General features: G+C 38.7%; 1 protein-coding gene across 1 annotated transcript in view; it reads right to left on the reverse strand.

Moving 5' to 3' along the window:
• Nucleotides 1–17,422, reverse strand: part of USH2A (usherin) — a 411,816-nt gene that overhangs the window by 374,631 nt on the left and 19,763 nt on the right. Inside the window, exons 3-4 of the mRNA XM_064164511.1 lie at nucleotides 2,693–2,822; nucleotides 1,008–1,071 (exon numbers count right to left, since the gene is read on the reverse strand). Coding sequence (XP_064020581.1) covers nucleotides 1,008–1,071; nucleotides 2,693–2,822 — 194 coding nt within the window. The remainder of the gene's footprint in view (nucleotides 1–1,007; nucleotides 1,072–2,692; nucleotides 2,823–17,422) is intronic.

Here is a 17,422-nt window from a genome sequence, read left to right on the forward strand (position 1 = left end):
TTGTGTATAGCCTACCCAGAAGCACCACACAGACAAATAAGATCTGACTATTTCTGGCTAGCTTAGATTGACTAGATTAATTCCAGCATCAATTGGGTAACAAAGGTAACATTTCTTTGTAATGCACTAGGAAGGGAGGCTGGAGGGCAACAGAAATTGCAGTGGCAACCCTAATTTGGTCTCAGGAACGGAGGAAGTCAAAGCAATTGCCCAGGGCTATTGGTCTGAACTAGTAAAGTCACTGGCACCTTACAGTGACAATCGCATCCAGAAAGCAATGAACAGTTAAGACAATAGAACCCCCAGACAGAGGTGTGTGCTTAGGGAGGGCATCAAGAATACCTGACATGGTCTGATACCATGGGGAAGCCTAAAAGAGAGGAAAGGAAACACTAAGAAGGACTGGACCCAAGTTCACAACCACTTAGCATACTGATAAGTCTGTCCTCTTCATTTGAATCCCTAGTGTTGGGGCAGTCTAAACTGGACTGGCTGCTATGCTTCATTCTGCACCCACCCTACAGTTTACATGGAGCTCTGGGAAACCTTGACAAACCTCATCCAGCAAGATTATGTTCATCAGCACACACTATTATGTCAAAATTATGATGAGTTGCAAACATCTAGACAGTTTGTAAGCACTGAAATCTAGCTACTGGATTATCACTAAATCAGGTTATAATAGGAACAACAATAGCAAGGAAAGTACACATTTATTACTGAGTGTTGAGTTTTACTACATGTACACAACACATACTACTACATGCACTAGCTATATTTAAGCAACAGTTCCAAAGAAAAACACATTTAATTGTTGAATTTATTTTAACTCAACATTTCTTAGGTTAAAAGCCATCTTTGAAATGGAGGTTCAATGAACTACATCACAAGCAATCATCTAAAGACAACAGCTGGGAGGGTACTATACTTTGGGAAATTAGTATCTTATTTTCTCTTCTTTCTTCTCACTACACTCTGATTTTTTCACAAATGTAAAGATTCCTTACCTGTTTGTAAGTGCCACTGGGTAAAATCGAAAATCTTGCATTCTTCCAACAAACTGCTCTAAACCTAAGAAAATATACTATAAATAATTAAATTATTGAGCAAAAGGCAGCTCTACACTGCACGACAGCACCTTTAATTCAGCACTCAAGGACCTCTCTTGCACAATTACCCCTCCTGAATGAAACCATCTTGGACCTGGACAAAACTATAGAGGGCAGCAACTTAATTTTTGTTATAAAAAAAGAATGATTTATAATAACTGTGTAAGAACATTTTGTACCTATCTCTTTTCTGATTAGAGAGGTGGCACAAGGATTGGCTCATTAGACAGAAGTAATGAGCCAGTCCATGTGCCACCTCTAATTAGAGAAGAGATACAGCAGGTACAACTGTACCTATCAATTTATACGATAAAGATTAAAAAGCATTTTGAAATATTCCTTTCTCTTATGCATTTATTAGTTATCTAGTATTTGGAATCTAGATCACAACAAAACAAATTTCCAAACACAAGCATCAAAAAATAAGGCAAAACCCCACAATTACTTTCTTGCCCAAGAGCCCAATAAAGTTGTTTAACTGACACAGAGTTACATTCAGGATTTTGCTTCAAACTGTGCTTCCTGAAGAGCAATAGTCAGTGGTATTATCACAGGATCACAAGATGTTAGGGGCTGGAAGGGACCCTAGGAGATCGAGTCCAGTCCCCCTGCCAGAGCAGGACAAATCATAAAGGAATGCATCCAGACAGGCCTTGGCAGTCTCCAGGGAAGGACACTCCACAGCCTCTTTTGGGAGCCTGTTCCAGTGCTCTGTGACCCTTAACAGTCAAGAAGTTCCCCCTTGTGTTGAGGTGGAACCTCTTGTGCTGCAACTATTTGCTACTTGTCCTATCACAGGAAGCAAGTGAGAAGAGCCTGTCCTTCCCTTCCTGGCCAGCCCTCAGATATGTATAAACATTTATCAAATCCCTTTCAAGTCTTCTCTTTTCCAGACTAAAAAGACCCAAGTCTCTCAGCCTCTCCTCATAAGACATGCCCTCCAGTCCCCTAATCATTCTCATAGCCCTCTGCTGGACTCTGTCTCATTTACAAAGTCAAAAATTTGTGGAAAACAAGAAAACATGCCTCAGCTGTTCTGCCATGATCATGTCATTCTGCAGCACAAGTACAATTCTAGAATTAGGTGAAGAGTAATGCTATCAGGTGTCAGTAGAGGCTGAGAGATTCTCATTCTGCTAGTGGTTTACATGAGTATTGATAGAATTGAAGAACACAACCAGCCAGAAATCTTTAGCTCTGTTTCTGACTCAAGAGCACCACATAGCCTAGTGGTTACACACAATCTCATTCTGAAATATTTTCAGGTTTTTACTCAGAAAAACTGTGACCATAAATTAATGGAACCTGTCACTTCAGATATTTACATTTTGGAAAACACAGGAAAACCTACATATATGCAGTAGCATATAGAATAAGTTACAAGCCTACAGCATCAGCTACCAAACATCTCTCTTTCAGCTTGTATTTTGAGAAAGCTAATTGCATAATAGGAATTTCCTCCTGCAGGAAAGCATCACTTCCAAGCACACAGATAAAATGACTCTCACATATTTTTTCACCACACTGTGGAGACCTTATTTTGTATATTCCAGTGCACTCCACTAAAATCTTACAAGATTTACCCGTGAAGCTTCGTCCGACTTGCAGTGTGCCATCAGCATCTGCGATTGTTCCCGTGAGTATCCTTGAATCAAAAGGTGTGTTGTCATCTTCCCAGCCATTCAAGAAGAAACTAATTCTGCTGTGATGTACCTACAGAATCAATGTAAAGAGGCAACACATGCTTCATTATGCAACCACTTTGATTTCTCTACATGCTACGTCTATCACTGATTAACCATTAACATTACTGCAGCATACTTGCTGCGTGTCTTTATTTTTGGAGCCTAATGAAAGTAGTTCACTCTTTTTTGTTCATCCATTAGCAATTCCATTAATAAGATCATAGCTCAGATTCACAGAGTATAAAATTCCTATAGCACTTAAAGAAGAAACTATAATACTGTGATCTTCTGGGAAGGGGGAGAAATGGAAAAGGAGAAGGGTGGCTCTCTTTCACAAGGTATGGGACTGGTTACAGCTACATTACCTCTTCAGGCCATGGGCACATGTTAGAGCTGTCAGCGCTCTTCTCACACACATCAGTTCAAACAAGCCTCAAGGGGCTACATACCATACTCAGGATAACCAAATACAGCATGTTTCAGCCAGGCCTCTAACACTCCTCCAAAATGCCTCCCTAGCCACAGCATGTTTCTTTCTACAGGGGCTGAAGGGAATGGTATAGGAACCAGCTACATCTTCTTTCCACCCAGTGGGTAATTCTCTTACATCAAGGGAACCCTTGGCTAAAAATATGCACTCAGCCAGCACCCCAGGGTACTGTTTTCTGCAAGTGTTCCCTTCCCTGCCAATTCATTTTAAATTTGAGCTAACATTCACAGAAATACTTTATGGCATTCCCCCAGCTCCACAAAGTCACAAGATGCAAAGTTCTTTTTTTGAATTAAAATTCTCATGTTAAGTTTACATAAAATGAGAAGAAGTTGAATATGAGTGCGCCTTACAATCTATGAAACCCAATACTCAAAAAAAAATGCAGGCACATATGAAAATTGGTAGCATTGTAGTTGTAGTCAGTTTCCTGTCAATGAAGTTAATTACAGAAACTAAGTCAAACAATGAAAAGTTTTGAACTGATGAACTGTTTTGAGTAAACTGAATTCATTTGAGTAAGTCTCATTTGAGAAAGTTTCATTTGCAAAATGGAAATTACTTGATTTTTTTGCAATATTTAGTTTGCATAAGGCTTATTTCATGTAACAGCTTGGTAGCCTTCAGATTTCTGAAACACTGTTTTGTGGTTGCCAGTTTCCAGAGTGTGATTTTCCTTTTGCAAATATGGATGCCTGCTGAATCCTGCCTACAGAGGACAAATAAAATTAGAGCGCTCTAGCCTGTCTTGATATTCACACTAATCAAAATAAACCAAACCTGGAACAACTGCTTCCATAAGGACAATAGATATGTGAGAATAAACAGAAGCTTTACAAGCCATAACAATTTGCTGCAAAGAGGAAAGCCAGAGCCTCAAAAAAACCCCAGTGTAAAAACCACAATAGAAGCGCTTGCAAAGCTATTCAACCAATAATGTCTTTCAAATTTCAGACCAAGATAAACGGATGCAATTATCTATAAATCTGAGCTCAGATGATCAGCATCAGTGCCTCAGGCAATATGATTCTATCAGGATTTTAAGAAAGAAAAATACAAAGTGAGATAGAGGTTTTTATTTGGATTTGTAAAAATTTATTTAGGCGTTAACACAAAATTGTACAGATGAATTTTTCCTCCTTAAGCTGTACTTTCAAATATGCACATGCATGCTGAGCTTCACTGCCATTTCCAGATTCAGTCAATATTTCCCAAATTTAGACAGGAATATTTATTGCCCTTCCACTGATGGAAATTTGAAGGCTATTATCATAATTACTAAGCCTTGAGATTTGTTCAAAAAGTTATTGCATATGAGTTTCACCGCTCAAAATACATCTCTCCATTTTAAATTATCTGTTGTGTTGACACATCAATGACCCAAATACAACAGTTTTTTTTATTTAATTTTAATTCAAAGCCCTCTAAACATCTGATGCCCTATTTGCAAGAGCCTAAGTATATGTGTACATGGTGGTTACATTGCATTTTTTTTCTGCATCACATTTTTTACAGCCTGTTACTGTCATTTGCTGTTTGACTGTTATCATCGTAAAAGATACAGGCTTTTCTACTTTGTTATTTGTAGCATTATCTCATGTTTTACAACATCTTTGCACAACATGCCCGCACATGAAATATAACTAGTGAAAAGTTCTCAGTGGTATTAATGCATAAAAAAGAATGTGGTTCCATCTCTACTGTCTTTACCCAGCCAAAAGCTGATGAACAGCCAATTTTCCTTTATCACATTAGCACAGCCATGAGGGAAACACATTTGTTCTAGTCAGCTACACTAAAGATACTATTACCAATCTAACATATACATGTTTTATATCAGCAGTATTCTCAGAGTATGAGGGAGCCAACAATATATTAACACTAGCATGACAGTTTATTTAAGAAAAGAAAATTGTCTCTGTAGAGGGACAGAAGTTAGAAATGTATGGCTAAAGCTCAGTGTCACTGGTCTAATAAAGGTAATAATTCTTAAGCTTTCTTTATAGCAGGTAACACTCCTGTGGCAGCTCTGTCATATCATTCAAATAAAAATGTTGTCTTTTACAAGTTTAAGAGTACCTTTATTTTTAGTCAGATATGAAACATGTTTCTGCTTTCCTGTTTTCACTGTGAAACATTTGTAAGTGGAATTCAGAAATGAGTGCACTCACCCCCACCTGCTCCTTAACTGTCTCAGCCACAGCTCCTCTAAGACCTGATTTTGCCTCCCACCATGATAAGCAGAGTACTTGCCTTTATGACCCCCCAACTAAAACTAGTGGGACTGTTTGCAACTTAAGAGTGACAGAATTGGGCCCTAAGCCATCAGGTATTTTTACTTGTTGAAAATAGGTGACTAATGACAATTTTAAATCTCCCTCCCCCACTACCAATCTCTTTGTATTAAATAGAATTTAGAATAGTTGGGTTTAATATAGCACATCCCCAAGGTAGCCCTAAGCACTTTACAATGCTGAATTGGGTATCAGTAGTGCAGTGACTGTGCAAGGCAAAGGCAGCAGTCATTAGGCATTTGGCAGTAGCTCAATGTAACGATCCCCCGGCTGGTTATTAAAGGAGGTATGAATATCTGACATGGGAGGAAAATGTAGGAGGGAAACCACGTGTGGTATTAAAAAAAAAATCCCAGTGTCTCTCCACTGTGGGAGGAGAGGAGTATTTCAAAGTTTGGTATCACTTTAGGCTAAGCTGAATGAGAAAGAAGGCTGGCACACTGGATTGGTCGATGTGGTTACTTAAGGTCTACCGACCATTAGCATTTAATTGCATACAAAACCACAGAACTAAAAGATCCATTTCACTAGTGACTAGGACAACAGGATTATTCCCTTATTGTCTTTATTAGCAAGGTTCAATAGTAATTTGCCCCTGGAGATTAACAGGAGATACACAGGAAAGGCTGGACTAATGGTCATGCCGTGCACAGGCCCAGAAGCTTTGGACATCGGCACTCTAATTCTATCTCAGAATCCATCCCTCCCTGCCACCGTTTCCCTCCCTTTCTGTCAAATACTTAGCAAATCACCTCACAATGAGGTGACAAGAATTAGTTACTCAGATAAATGCACTCCATAACATTAGCATCTGCCAATGCAATGCTTAATACCAGTTCCAAGCAATGAAAAAGTCATTTGTTGGTGAACAGAGATGGTGAAAGATATCCATAATCTCTCCTCTGGATCACAACGAGAATGCTATTAGAAGAGTTTCAAGGATGAGAGGTGATGGGCCAGTGAAGCTGATAGTGAACCTCCTCCACTACATCACTAATGAAGCTCTTACAGCTCTCCATCATAAGCAAATTGACCATCAACACCAAATCCAGTCACTTCCTACCTAGGAAAAATTCCCTGCCCTATGAGTCAGTGTAGTGCAGAAAGAGTACACACTGAAGAATAAGCTACTGCTTATAAAACAAGAAAGGGAGAGAAAGGCATTATAGCTGTTTCTTTTCCCACCTAAAGGTCTGTGCCACTTGGTTGCTATTCGTGAAAACAGAAAATAGGAAATTTAACATTAATTTTGCCACTTGGTTTGGATCAGGCAGAGCTAGCATGTAAATAAAAGCCAGTGTTTTCACGTACTAAATCCTATCAGAAGCTTCTATCATATTGTAGTAATTTGTGTAACAAAAGAAGCATCACAAACAAATACTGCACTTTTGAGCAGTTGTACTGGCTAAGACTAAGGGACTTACTCTGGCAAAATGGAGAAGGAAGGCAGCATAAAGGAGCACAGTATGCATGTGTGACACTGCCCTCAGTATTCTGAATCTCAAATCATGAACAGTTTAGAGGCTTCCTTAGCCACCCATGGTTTCCATATATTTAATAGCTTTTCACGGATTTCTTTGCATGATTTTGTACAGCTGTTCCCTGAGTGCAAAAACTTGTACTTCCCCCAAAGGCATCTACTCCATAGACTGATTCAAGAATGCTATCATTTCTCTTGTCTCTTTTTGTTTAAGCTTTCAACTGCAGTGTTATCCATAACACATGATATAATAAATAGTGTAACAGTATAATAATGAACAATATGACAATTATATATATGTAGTAGTGTATATATAGTACTTCAATAAAGATTATCAATATGCTTCTCAAAAAATGCCTAGCACTCCTCTTTATTAACACCCATTTTGGGTATCAAGTAAAAAGATAAAGTTACAGTGATGCCCATTTGTGAGCTACAATTGCACTTTCTAAGCCAAAATAATGTAGGACAATCCTGAGACCTTAATTGACAACATTTCGGCTTTCAGGTAATAACATACACTTACTACATCACAATATACATGTGTGATACCTGCCACATTTAAGCAACATATACTATTTCTTCACATATCCTATCATCAAAATGTCCCTTTACACACACAGAAAGGCAATTGAGACAATTTTAGTCTCTTCCATGTAGAGCTGAACTGCACCAGTTCAGCCAAAACAAATGAAGTGAATTCTTCAGTGGACACTATGATCTTTTATTGCATCAGTAAGATTTTTGCATTAAAAATAAGTAGTAATATTAATCCTGCCCATATACCTTCTAACAAATAAGATAGGAAGGAGAGACATGTCAAAGAATCCTTTATGTGCCATTACACTGAGCACAGACTAACATCTCTTAAGCACAGATCAAAACTCCACTGCACTAAATGATAAACAACCTCAATGTGTTAGAATTTCTAACCACTATACATTTCAAAGACATACCTGCTTTTCAGTAAGAACAAGCTTTCCCTTTGGGTTATCTTTCCTAGCCTAATATTTAATGACATAGAAAGGATTTATTAGAATATTACATATAAATTCAAGGGAATTATTTCAAAATAACACTCCTCTTTTCTACTGATTAAATACACATTCCTCATAGCTTCTAGTCAGTATAAAATACAATTTTGTCTTAAAGTTTCTTATCATTATCTATTGTTCTAATAACTAGATCTCACTGTCTGGTAAGACAGATGAAGAAACCAGATGGATTTCTTCCCAGATTTGCAGGCCATAAATGAGAAGATCCACAGTAGAGAGAACTCTGGCAGAAAACATGAAAGAAAAAAAGTGTTTTCTAGTCATTCAAGCCAAATGATACCAATGCTGACCTATTTACTTGTCCTGCCAACTTAGTCATGGCAAACACTTCAGCTGTAACTTCAGATCTTAAGGATATTTATAGCATCAAAGAGTCTCAGACGGCAGTGGCAGGAATGCCCGACACACATAAAACAAGGACAAAGACCAAAAAAATTAGTCTTCAGATAAATACTAGGAAATAGAATACATTCCAGTACATGTAGTGGACACTACTGCTTTCAAAGAAGATGAGAAACAAGCAGTTCAGGGATCTATGATATCTACCAGGAAATGAATGAGATTCTTCCAAATATCAGGTATATGCAAACAATTTTTTTAAGACCTAATTTGTAAATGCTAAAATTTAGCAAGATGCAAATGTAAGCTAAATGGAAAAAAAACCCACACAACTAAAAGATAAATCCAGTTTGCCAAATATGTGAAAATAAGCAAATTTTTCTTCAAACAAGTGTACAAAAAATGAACTGTAACTGCATCCAGTTCTGGAGCCCCTATTACAAGAGAGATGTGGAGATGCTGGAGCGTGTCCAGAGAAGGGCCACGAGGATGATCAGAGAGCCAAAATAGCTCTCCTATGAAGACAGACTGAAGGAGTTGGGGCTGTTCAGTCTGGAGAAGAAGAGGCTCCCAGGTGACCTTATTGTAGCCTTCCAGGATCTGAACAGGACCTACAAAAAAAGCTAAGGAGGGACTTTTTAGGCTATCAGGTAGTGACAGGACCAGTGGGAATAGAGCAAAGCTGAAGGTGGGGAGATTCAGACTGGACATGAGAAGGAAGCTGTTCAGCATGAGAGTGGTGAGAGCCTGGAATGGGTTGTCCAAGGAGGTGGTTGAGGCCCCATCCCTGGAGGCATTTAAGGCCAGGCTGGATAAGGCTGTGGCCAGCCTAATCCAGGGAAGAATGTCCCTGCCCATGGCAGGGAAGTTGCTCCCTTCCAACTCTGACTGATTCTACGATTCTGTGAAAACTCAACCATTAAAGAAGCTCGATTTGCACAGCATGACATTTATAGTAATAATTTCTGAGAAAGAAGGTGATACACAATATGCATAAAGTGCTTTTGTTACACCTGTAAGTCATAACAAAAACAAACAAACAAAAACTCCATTTCTTTTCCAGATGGGCAAATTGCAGAAATTACCTCTCCCCGTATTTGCTATATAAGGTCCAGAACCAAGAGAGCTACATAAGCTGTTCAGAGATTTAAATGACAGTACCCCAACAAAAATTACCCCTCCCCTTATTTGTTATATAAGCTGTATAAGGTCTGGAATCAATAGTTACACGAGCTTGTCAGAGATTTAAATGAAAGTACAAGTTAGAATAAATTAGTTGCTTAATCATTCAGAAATAATGAGGAATGGGAGATTGTGAGAAATCAGGGGTTGTTGCCACTCATGCATCTCAAGAGTTAATACACAACATACCATGACAATTTCTTACCATTACTGAATTCAGTGTGACCCTTAACAAAAGCTGCTATCTCACATAGCTTACTACAAGTGAAAATAACCAAGACTCAGAAAGCTTTTTTTTCTTCTAAACATACTGCATTTTTGTTGCATCAAGAACTTTTTCAATGAGTTCATTCTACAGAAACAGACAATGTATTAACACATTTTCTTCCAAGGTGAGAAAACAGATTAAGGTTATGACCAAAATGACAGGTCTGTGGCTTCCTTGAATACTTTAATAGAGTCAACAAATCAACAGTGGTCGCTGATGCTAACAGATGAAGGAAGACAATAGACGGAAGGAGGAGAATTAGTGATGCTGCTACAATGCTTTCATCAGAAATTTGAGCACGAAAATCTTTTTCATCTCCATCCTGTCTGAATATGCTCTTTTTGCCTGCTCATATAAAGAAATACAGCATATTGTACCACCAAAGCAAAAGCAGGTAGAAGAAAGAAGTGCAATGGTTACAAGATAGTAAAAGGGGTTTGCATATCTTAGAGATGAGACAAACACAAGTAGTCTTTCAGCATACTCTTGCATACTTGCAAATCTTGCTGAAGCTGCAGTTAGAGCAGCTTCCATGCAGCTTTAACAGTTAGTGAGTTTCTAGAAAGAGGAAAAGTCAGTGATACGAGTCTAAGCAACACAAAGTTGACAACAGGAATTTTGGGGGGAAAAAATAAGCAGACACCATTAGTATAAATCCAAATTTACTCCCACCTGTGATTTAATCAGAATTAGTGACTAGGTATCACGAGGCCTTTTTCTTTTTAATCTGGGTGTCTGTCCCTAAACTGATATATCAGAACAGGCAAACAGCTCTCAGGCACAGTTCAACACCCTCCTCCAGTGTGCAAATTGCACAATTTACACATACCAAACACTCATCTCAAAGGCTTCTTTCAAAGCTATTTTGCATTTTTATATTGATTTTAATTTCTACTGCATGTCTTTTTCTAAAGGAGAACAGGAGTTTCCACTGCTGAGCATCTGCAGATGCATCAGGATTTCATGCCATGGCCACCTCCTATTCCACATGCTATTTGCCAGCACTGCTATGTTGTTTATTTCTCCTTACAACACACCACACAGCTTAACCCAAATCAGAAGCCTTAGCTAAATGGACAATTCAGGAATAAGCACTATCCTACACTGTTGTGGTACAAGTGCATTTTGGCAGTGATAAGGAGCAACGGGTTTAAGTTGCAGCACAAGAGGTTCTGCCTCAACCCAAGGGGGAACTTCTTTACTGTGAGGGTCACAGAGCACTGGCACAGGCTCCCCAGGGAGATCGTGGAGTCTCCTTCTCTGGAGACTTTCAAGGCCTGTGTGGATGTGTTCCTCTGTGATCTGTGTTAGATAGTATTGTCCTGCTCTGGCAGAGGGGCTGAAGTCAATGATCTCTTTGGGTCCCTTCCAACCCCAAAGATCCTGTGATCCTGTGATATTATTGCAAAGGATCTTCTTGGCAGATGCATTACATACATCAAAATCCCTTGCACTTATGTATTATTAAATTCCCTTAGAAAACACAACCCTAAAAGAAAGCGCTGACTTTTAATCTTCTGTTCTTCACATTTTACTGTTTCCTTAATTTACAATGAAAATTGAGAGAACACAGAGGGAACTTGGCAGATCTAAAGCTTGGCAAGAGATACTTAATTTATGTAACAAACATATGAGAACAAGAATGTCAGGAGGAATTTGTCCAGGACCTTGTTCTCAAATGGAGTAAAAAGATGCTAATAACCACACTAAAAGGGGCAGGGGAATGTGCGTGTGTATAGAAATAAAGAATAGTGTCCAGGGGCACAAGCTATCTCAGGTAATTTTTCTGCATAAGACTTGACAAGTGAATGGCACCACCTATACCAGTGAAAGAATTCACTGATGAGTTCTCCCGTGAGCTTGGTGCTACTGAAGCTAGAACTCTGTCTCAATTGTACTTGTCTTTCCTATAAAGTACAGGAGAAAAAGAACTACTTTATATAGCTGTTGCAGTTACTTAAAATCTCCAGTGATCTTTCTAGATTGGTTACCTATTACCTCACAGCAAATTCAAAAGACCTAATAAAATTTATTTTACCTGCTATTAAATTACTTGATTCAAATTTCTGAATTCCAGTTACCATATAAAAATACAATACTACCCACGTATGGTTAAAACAATGAAGTTTTAAAGCCATAACAACTATGCACCTCTGAGTAAAGTCAAAGCTGCTACTCCCATAGGTCAAGCCTTTCAAGCAACTTGGCTGCAAGCATGAAGGAAAAGAGCACAAGAAGATAGAGCCCTTTTCTCTATGTAGGTTTCAGTCTGATGCTTTTCACACATCTTTGGGTGGTTCTCAGGCCAAATAATATCTCAGAAGAGGAGAGAGAGGTTTGGACATTCATGTTAACCACTGTTACTTAAGTACCAGCACCATTAGGGACTTCATTTTGATGATTTTTTTAAAAGCCAGGATTTAAGTTAACATTCATGATACTCCTTAGCTTCCAACTACTTTGCTGTCTTTTTTAAACAAGGAAGCCATGCCAATGTATTTCTAGGCTGAGATTCATTCTCCAACTATGACCAAAAATATAAACTCTGCCCTCTCACAAGACCATGCCAGTCTAGCTGAAATATGAAACCAGAAATCACAGAATGGTGGATATTGGAACAGACTTCTGAGGATCTTTGAGTTCGACTCCCCTGCTAAAGCATTGGACACAACACTCCAAATACATTCAATGTGTTTACAAGCTTTAATTCACTATGTATTTTATTTCCAGTTCTTTCATATTGAAATTCAAGGATGCTGCATTTTTATTATTTGCTAAAAGAAAGAAGCAAGAAAATCCAAAACATGCATTTTATTGCCTCTTTAGGCTCCACAGGAAAAGTATCTTTGACTTAGGTTAGGAGTGGAAACAGTATACACACAAACTACTTGGTGTCAGATAGCTGAAGTTGTCTTCCAAACCAGAATGCAGCCTTAAGCTGACTGGAAGTCTTCATGGGATATGACTTGAAATAATTTTGACTTTTATAAGCTAGTTTTTATTTGGTGACCTCCAAAATAAGTTTCAACAGGCAGGATCAACTAACCAGACCAGTGAATTAAACTGTATTTTAACTATTTTAAGACCTAGAAAGATTCCTTTATTTATGAGAGACAGAGAGGATGTGCACACACATAGATATTTGGTAACATTGTTCACAATCTTTTAGCAGAATGCAGAGGATTTTAACTTTCACTAATAAAACAGCATAAAAGACATCTGTGTTGGATATATTTTCCTGCAGGCCAGCAGGTCAAGGGGGGGTGATTCTCCTCCCCTACTCCCACCTGGAGTACTGCATCCAGCTCTGGAGCCCCCATTACAAAAGGGATGTAGACATGCTGGAGCATGTCCACAGAAGGGCCATGAGGATGATCCGTGGGCTGGAGCAGGTCTCCTAGGAGGACAGACTGAAAGAGTTGGGGCTGTTCAGTCTGGAGAAGAGCAGGCCCCCAGGTGACCCTCTTGTGGCCTTTCAGTATCTGAAGGGAACCTACAAAAAAGCTGGGGAGGGACCTTTTAGGCTCTCAGGGAGCACCAAGACTAGGGGAAATGGAGCAAAGCTGAAGGTGCGGAGATTCAGACTGGATGTGAGGAGGAAGTTCATCACAAGAGTAGTGAGAGCCTGGAATGGGTTGCTCAGGGAGGTAGTTGAGACCCCATCCCTGGAGGTGTTCAAGGCCAGGCCAGATGAGGCTGTGGGCAGCCTGATCTAGGGTAGAGTGTCCCTGCCCATGGCAGGGGGGTTGGTACTAGATAATCCTTGTGGTCCCTTCCAACTCTGATTCTGTGAAACTGACGGAACATCAGAAAAACAATTCATCTTTGGTTTTATCCTCTAGCTGTTTCTGTTACTCTTATTATTAGACTTAGACACTTTTCCAGGAGCTCTTGATTTTTAAAAAAGCCCCTTCATTAGATTGCTTTTGAAATTAAAAATCCCTACATGAGAAAAACACCCCAACATTTCTTAAATACTGAAATTGACCCATCACAATGTTCCATCCACAGATAACAAGTGGACTGACTAGTACTTCAGCTGTGAATATATTTAAATGTACATATACACATGCAGTATCAGGAAGGCAAAAACAGGATATGAAATAAACATAAGGCATCAGCTCTAAGCTCACTGTCAAGAATATTCCAAGGCTTCTAACCACAGAGTTCAGCTGAAGGTAGCTATCTGTCAAATGTAATCTGTGCAAGTGAATATGCTTAAGCTGGTGCTATGAATCAACCAAAATTGCTTTGGTCTTATTGACATTCAATTGCAAGAAGTTGCAGCTCATCCAGTCCAATAGACATCTGACAACACCAAGAGTGTTTCACTGACAGAAAGCTTTAAATATAGACACAAGTATCATCACAATGCACATGGGAATGAACTCTATCATCCTTCATCCCATCTTCAGAAACTGGTCATTGACTGGATGCTGTAAGACCACATGGTCATCCTCTCTGCCTCTTACCAGTTTCTGCAGTTCACAGATCATTGTGCCTTAAGAGATGGGATACAGACTGATTGACAGAAAAAGCCCACTTGATCTTTCATCACTGTCTCATTAAATCTCTCTTAAATCTACTTTTGCCATTATGTTTTTGTTCACCTTTGAAAATACTATGTCAGATCAAAATTTGTTGAAACTGTTTGCTTTATTTAAGGGCCAGATCTTGAGCTATTATAAACTGCTTTGAAATTCAGCAATGCCATTGCACTTAGACCTGCTCAGATTCAGATCTCAAACACATGAAATTTACTTCCTTCCTTACAGCTGCTTTTTACACCTTGAAACAAGATGTCTGGTAATGTGTGTTTGCAGGATGTTGGCCAATAAAGCATCTAGCATACTAGCACCCAAAAGAAGACCTGATATGTGTTCTAACTCCGCACAAAAGAAACACTATATGAAACCATCTATGTGCTTATTTGACTGTTTCCTCTCAGAGAACTTCTGCCATGGATGTGATGCTCCAACACAGTGTGATTCTAAACAAAACAAAAGTCAATTCATAGAGCCTCACTGTCTATGCCAGTTGTTGCATACCCACTTGCTGCCCCCCAACCACTTCCTGCTGCTTTGTTCCCTGCCCTACCATACAGTGAACTGAAATCATCCCAGTATCACAAAAAAAGGAAGCTGAGGAAGAAGAAATATGTCAGCTACATACACCTTGCAAAAATGTTTTAGGGGATGCACAGTGTAAATATTTGGCAGGGAGAGAAACTCACACCCATGTTAGGAGCACTCTGAACGGTTTTGCTCATGCTCTCAGAAATCCAGCGTACAAAAAACAGACTTGAGGAAGAAACCTCATCAGGGGACCACAAGCGACAGAACTGTCTTAAAACAGAAGGGCTAGAGAGGATAAAGGGACAGCAGTAGGAATGGCAAAGAAGAGCGAAGGGGAAGGAAAAAGCATAAGGTCGGGAGGGGCAAGTCGTCTCTTTGCCTTTCCTTCTTTTGCCTCAGGCCCGTATCGGCCTTTCCTTTTCTTGACTTAACTGGGATGAATTTTAATTGCAGTCTCTCTATGTGTTTTATACACTATGTACTCTCGACTTGTGTGGAGTGGATTTCCCATTCATCACAGGATTGCAGGCAAAAATCCCAGGAGTATTTTGCTTTCCTTCAAAGTTCGCTTTGCTAAAATCAATAACTTTAGGGCTGCTTCCACCACCCAGCACATACCCTCACCTCACAGCCATTTCAAAGTTCATGGGTTTATGATTATTTAAGTTTTTTTCCTGATCTTCACATACAGATTTATATTTGCAATCTTCCTATGATAACACTGACTAGTGTTTCAATAACAGAGGAAAGGCATTACAACAGCAATGGAAACACGCTATCATTTGCAGTTTTAACATAGTCAATATCCTAAAAGATCTTGAAAATTTTCTTGTCCTGCTATCACCTCAATACCCCAGCATTCTTCAAATCAAAGTTCTCATTTTCTTAGCAACTTCTTATATACCTTAAATACTTTTATTGATTGGGCTTTTATTCTGATCACTCAAGTCTAGTGTAATAGTCAAGAATCACTACATTCAGTTGTCCTCATCTTGTATGCAAGCCACTGTATTTAGTTTAAAAAGGAAAAGAAAAATCAACCACAAACAGAAAAAAAATGAAGGGGAAGGTGAGAAGGGAGAGGGCAAGAGTGCTTCCTACTGCAGATTGAGCATCATCCTTCAACAATATTGTTCTATCTTTTCCAGCTTTATATTACCTCTCCCTTCACAAAAACTGTGTCTTGGCATTTTAAATCCCCCTTCATTTTCCTGGTTGTCTCTCTTATTCCAATAATATCTTTCTTATCCTTGAAAACATGTCACTCCAATTCAGCAGTCTTATTACATATGCTCCTAGCATTTGTATAAAAGATATTTAGCTTTTCTCTTTGCCTTCCTTTACTTTTCTTTCTCACTATCTCTACAATGTTAATCCCTTCTCAACAGGAAATGTTTTTCCTTGAGTACAAGTCTTTCTTTTTGTGCACAGATCTGCTAAGTTCAGCTTGAATTCCCTGAAGATAGTAAATCTTTAAAAAAGGAGGGGAAAAGGCGACAAGGGGAAGAAAAAGATGGAGCCCTGGCATGTTCCTGAAAGAATTAACTCTGGTCAAGAACAAGCAATATATTAATACAAAGTCGACCTCAAACTGAAATCAGAAAGCAACTGAAATGCAGATCAATCTATAGAATTGTTTGCCAGCTTAAGAAATACTAACTTAATTAATAAAGCCTTCAGGATGCAAAAATACAAGTAATAGCAGGCAGATCAAAATAAGAAACATGTACATCATTAATTTTTTGGGGCAGCCGTGATTTTTGTACTGCATGAAAAACTGAGTCATAAAAGCCATGCTGTCAATTATGTGATCAACAAGGCCAAAGAGAAAGAAAGATCAATGTGAGAAGAGACAGCATTTGAAATGGTCCACATTTTTAAAGAATCAGTATTACAGAAGTAAACATTAGTTTTAAATAATCATGGATAAGTGATCCTTCTGCCACAGAGTATACACTCCAGACTGGCAATTCCCATTTCATCTTTTGTTGGTGAATACTTCACTAGTATTTCAGTTATCAAGTAATATTAAAATGGCTAACTACAGCTCTTCCACCTTCTACCCCATTGACACTGTACCCATGAAAAAATATTCTTTATTGCCTGTGTCAGTAACATTCTACCCATCTATTACTGACACCTCAGGACAGAATAAACATATCTATGCAGGGAAGTGACAGAGAAAACCCAAGAATGCAGTTACAAATAGTGATTCTGTTAAAAAAATAAAACTATTAACAAACCAGCTCTGCTCTAAAGAGTATTTTAACTATTGATCCATCTCTGCTCTTTCTGCATGAGAAGGTTTAGCAAGTGACTTGTGCTGCAAATGAACTCCAAACAGTAAAACATAGTAAAAGGATCCTACTCATCAGATTTGAAAATACAGGGAGAACAATTGTTCTCTTGCTGCATAATGACTCTATTTTCCCCAAGTCACAGAAC

Source organism: Pogoniulus pusillus, chromosome 25 (assembly GCF_015220805.1).
Source record: "Pogoniulus pusillus isolate bPogPus1 chromosome 25, bPogPus1.pri, whole genome shotgun sequence".
Taxonomy (NCBI): Eukaryota; Metazoa; Chordata; class Aves; order Piciformes; family Lybiidae; genus Pogoniulus; species Pogoniulus pusillus.